This window comes from Lottia gigantea (assembly GCF_000327385.1).
Source record: "Lottia gigantea unplaced genomic scaffold LOTGIsca_32, whole genome shotgun sequence".
NCBI lineage: Eukaryota > Metazoa > Mollusca > Gastropoda > Lottiidae > Lottia > Lottia gigantea.
In genome coordinates, this window is record NW_008709073.1 from 1,957,193 (window position 1) to 1,962,102 (window position 4,910).

Below are 4,910 nucleotides of genomic sequence, written 5' to 3' on the forward strand. Positions count from 1 at the left end.
AAATTTATATATCTTTAGAAGTACAAAGATCAAATAAGTCTGTCCAGGAATAACCCAAAAAAAGAAATTGAGCTAATACAAAATAATAATGATCTCACAATACCTCAAAATAAAGTGAACTAGTCATTTATTTGTATTGAATTGTACCTGAATGGGTATAGGATATGTTGGCAATTATAAAAGTGCCGGTATGTATTATCCATTGGGCAGTTTTCTTCAGTATGAAAAAGCACTCTGTAAATATACTTATTATCATAAATCACATAGCGTGAAACTCTGAGTAACAACATGATTTAAATTCTGTTTTAATATTTCTATATGTTATTATGATTTACTAGGAGAAAGATGATACTAGTTCTAAACATAGTGAAGGAGAGTTTACTGATGATGATATAGCTAGAGAAAGTGATGATACAGGATCTATATTAGCTACTCTACCTACTGGTTCACTGTGGCCAGACTCTATACCTAATAGTCCAGCGTCTATGTCAATGTGGTATGTACTTTTGTCCTAATTTGATTATTCTTGATGTTTGCTTCTCAAAACATCTTATATGGTGTTTGTTGTCAATATGACACCCCCTACTTTTAAGTAAATTCTTCCACACATGCAGATTTTCTACTAATATGAAATTTCAATGTATGCTTGGAAGAGTTCATTAATGAAATTAGGGGTGTTTTTTTTTTTGCCTGTCAAATTAAACTGTCTCTTGAATGGGAGAAGTAAATTGTATAAGTTGGATAAAAGATATTTAACCACACACAGAAATGGTGCACAGTGTGTTTTTAATTATACAAACCAGTTAGTTAGCTCTTTTGCAGATATTTTAGCTTAAAATTACCATTGTCAAAATGGAAAACTGTGTCTAATAAATCATAATATGTTAACCCTGTCAATTTTTGTGTCTTTCAGTTCTGATACAGAAGATGAAAAAGCGTATAAAATTTGGAAGAAATCTATCATGTTAGTGTGGAGAACAGCAGCTAATCACAAGTAAGTTTCAGGATTTATTTCCCTTCTTTCACTGAAGAGCTGATGTAGCTCTGCAATTGACTATTATAGATATGAATACATTTTTGACACAATATCCCTTTCCTGAAAAGGTTGGATCGATAGCACAAACATGCATTTGGGGAACCTTACACCAGTGTGCAACTTTATGTGTCAACTCTGCATCAAATGATTTTCTTTTGGTTGTTTTTTCAAGCATTTTTAGTTTGACTGAGAGAATTTACAGCTGTATTTTTAACAGAAATATATTCAATTATTATTTCAGATATGCTAATGTTTTTACTCATCCAGTGACCAATGAGATCGCTCCTGGTTATTTAAATGTAGTGCACAGGTAAATTAAGGTTTTTTTCAATATCCTACTAGCATGTTATACTTGCATTCCCTCAAATACACAGAATATAACACTAATCAATAAAAAATATCAATTAGAAATTTTTTATGGACGACAAATGCTGAATTTAATTATTTTCATCCAAAGGACACTTTCATTTTTCTCTACCATGTAAATTTGTTTTGAATGTTAGTAAGACAGAACAACTAAGATATTTGAATATAAATTACCTAAATTATAACTAAATTTTAAATCCATACATTTGCTTAGGTCATATTTATGAGATATTGGTGGCAAAAAAGCCAAACTTGGTCGTTGTGGTGGTGCTCAATTGGAGAGTTCTATTCCCTTCTCCATTTTGAATTCTGTCTGCACCTACTATATTTTTGGCACATGTGGAACATATTCTGAATTCTGTTCCAACTTGTTTTATTGAACATTCGGGTGATTCCATTAAACCTGGAAGTGCAGAATCAAGCTACTCCTTTGGTTTCTTGAACCTTTAGTAAGGTTTGATTGTCAACTTGATGAAAAGTTTGAGTCTATGATTACTTTAATATAAATTTATGTTTTTGTTTCAGACCAATGAATTTAACACAAATAAAACGTAATATAGAGTCTGGTGTAATCAGGACTACTACTGAGTTTCAACGTGATATGATGTTAATGTTTACCAATGCTATCATGTATAACAGTTCAGACCACAATGTGTATAAAATGGCTGTTGAAATGTATGATGATGTCATGGAAAGTATTGAGGTACGTTCATCTTGTTTTTGAAATGGAAATTTGCTACATTTGCATCTTTCTTAAAACCATTTGCAATTTGAAAAATACTCTTAAATAAATTTTGAAATTGCTGGAAAAAAAAAAAAATCTTTTTAAGCATATTAAAGAAATTTTGCATCATCACTCTTAGAGTAAAAGTTTTTTTAAGGTCAACTTGTTTCAGGATTGGAGAGCATTAATATTTATAAACCACAGCTAGCAACTGGTGGCTCTAGGAGTGTCTGTCAATTTGACCACACTGATGACTGAAAAATTGCTGTTGCTGTCACTTGCACCATTGTTCTTTTTTCTAACAAAAAGATTGGACCTGGTTGTTTACTTAGGCTGCTGAAATTTGTTAAAATCCAGTTGATCACTGTTGCTAGTAATTTTCAATGAAAGCATTTAGCTCATGTGTGATCTGAGATGTTTTGAGTCAAAGTCATTAAGCGTCACACTGTTTTTCTATTTGTAGCAATTTGTGAGTACACAGTTAATGGTATCTAGTGCTGATAATAAATCATTACGTACATCACGTAGATCAGAGACAGTTGATAAGGTAAGTTTGGTTTTCCTCATTCCTGAAGGGTTATTGTACAGTTGTTACCAATATTATGACTTCACAATAAAAGCAAATAAAAACAGTTTAAAAGAATCTGGTAGATCTTTACTCAATTGTAGAATAACCTGACGTTGGATTTTAATTTCCAATAGCAACATGGTTAGCTGAAATTAATAAGGTGGGAAAGTAAATATTAAAATAACTGTATTACTTGAAAATGTCCTAGCCATGGTTTATACTAAATATGGAGAAAGACTTGACTCCTTTGAATCTATTTTCTAGGATGAAGATCCAAAGAAGAGAAGACCTTCTTGTGACACCCCAACTGAGGGTGGGAAAACAAAGAAAAGGAAAACACGAGCAGATGATACTTAATACAATTATAATTTTTTGCAGACTTTTATGTGTTGTTTCTTTAAATCAAATGAGGTTCAAAATATTATTTGTCGAGCCTATAGCAATATAGGTAGTGTTTAACGGAATGGATAGCTTCAAGGATATTTTCAGCACTTGAGCAATATTCTCATGTATCATGCAATTAAAATATTTTTTCTTATAATCTTGCATGAACTTAAACTTCTTGTATCCAACTTTGTGAATAATAATGTTTTCGTGAGATATCCTTTAAAATCTACTTTTTGATATGAAAAGAAAAAACTACCTTAATCAAAATTTATTATGTAGATAACATAAAACGTAAAAATTAAAAAAATCATGTTAACTGTTTAAAGGTATGACACAAAAAATACTTAAGAATCCATTATATCCTATGGCCTGTTGATAATAGCATCCATATGGTCTATGTGTTTGTTACTACTTGTATAATCCTCATAAATGATGAAAAATTGTCTGGAATCATTACTATTGATGTTTATCTGAAATCATTGCTATTGATGTTTATCTGAAATCATTGCCATTGATATTTATCTGAAATCATTGCTATTGATATTTATCTGAAATCATTGCTATTGATATTTATCCGAAATAATTGCTATTGATATCATTGCTATTGATGTTTATCTGAAATCATTGCTATTGATGTTTATCTGAAATAATTGCTATTGATATTTATCTGAAATAATTGCTATTGATGTTTATCTGAAATCATTGCTATTGATATCATTGCTATTGATGTTTATCTGAAATCATTGCTATTGATGTTTATCCGAAAAAATTGCTATTGATATTTATCTGAAATAATTGCTGTTCTGTATCAACTGTATGAAATGGATAAAAATCATGAAAATAAATCACTTTCATCTATGAAATTGTTCACTTTTTATGCATTATATTGTATGTATATAAATCATCAACATAACAAATTGTTGTGAATAGGGCTAAAGATATATTGGTTGACTTTTCAAGCTCAAAGCTAGGTTGACTTTTCAAGCTCAAAGCTATGTTGACTGTTCAAGCTCGCAATTAGGTTGACTGTTCAATACTCAATGCTAGGTTGACTGTTCAAGGTCAAGCTAGGTTGATTTTTCAAGCTCATAGCTTGGTTGACTGTTCAAGCTCACAATTGGGTTGACTGTTCAAGCTCAAAGCTAGGTTGACTGTTCAATCTCAAAGCTAGGTTGACTGTTCAAGCTCAAAGTTAGGTTGACTGATCAACACTCAAAGCTAGGTTGATTGTTCAACACTCATAGCTAGGTTGACTGTTCAACACTCAAAGCTAGGTTGACTGTTCAATCTCAAAGCTAGGTTGACTGTTCAAGCTCAAAGTTAGGTTGACTGATCAACACTCAAAGCTAGGTTGATTGTTCAACACTCATAGCTAGGTTGACTGTTCAACACTCAAAGCTAGGTTGACTGTTCAACACTCAAAGCTAGGTTGACTGTTCAACACTCATAGCTAGGTTGATTGTTCAAGCTTAAGATAGGTTGACTGTTCAAAATTCATAGCAAATCAATATAAAACCTTTGAAAAATAATTTATTGAACATTAATTTGATTACCAATTATATATAATATAAATACATAATAACAAAAACAATAAACAACTCTTGATTCTTAAAAAAATTATATTAACAATTTTCTAAAATGCCTACATAAATAGTTGAATATATCTTGATTTTGATGCGAACATGCATAACCTAGTAAAGATATTTGTACTCATTGGGGTCTAGATCAGACCAGTCCACTTTATATTTGGGTAGAATAAACAGTCATTGAAGCTATACAAGCTAGGCTTATTCTGATTATTACTACTTACATTACATTCATATAAAGTG

The 4,910-nt window shown here is 31.0% G+C and overlaps 1 protein-coding gene across 1 annotated transcript; it reads left to right on the top strand.

Annotated features, from left to right (window-relative positions):
* Window positions 1–401: 401 nt before the first annotated feature.
* On the top strand, window positions 402–2,631 carry LOTGIDRAFT_85335 (hypothetical protein; the record flags this gene model as incomplete). Its single annotated transcript, XM_009057918.1, has 5 exons — window positions 402–508; window positions 914–994; window positions 1,278–1,346; window positions 1,928–2,105; window positions 2,590–2,631. Coding segments are annotated over 5 exons (477 nt in total), but the record flags the coding sequence as incomplete, so codon positions are not given.
* Between the last annotated feature and the right edge of the window lie 2,279 nt (window positions 2,632–4,910).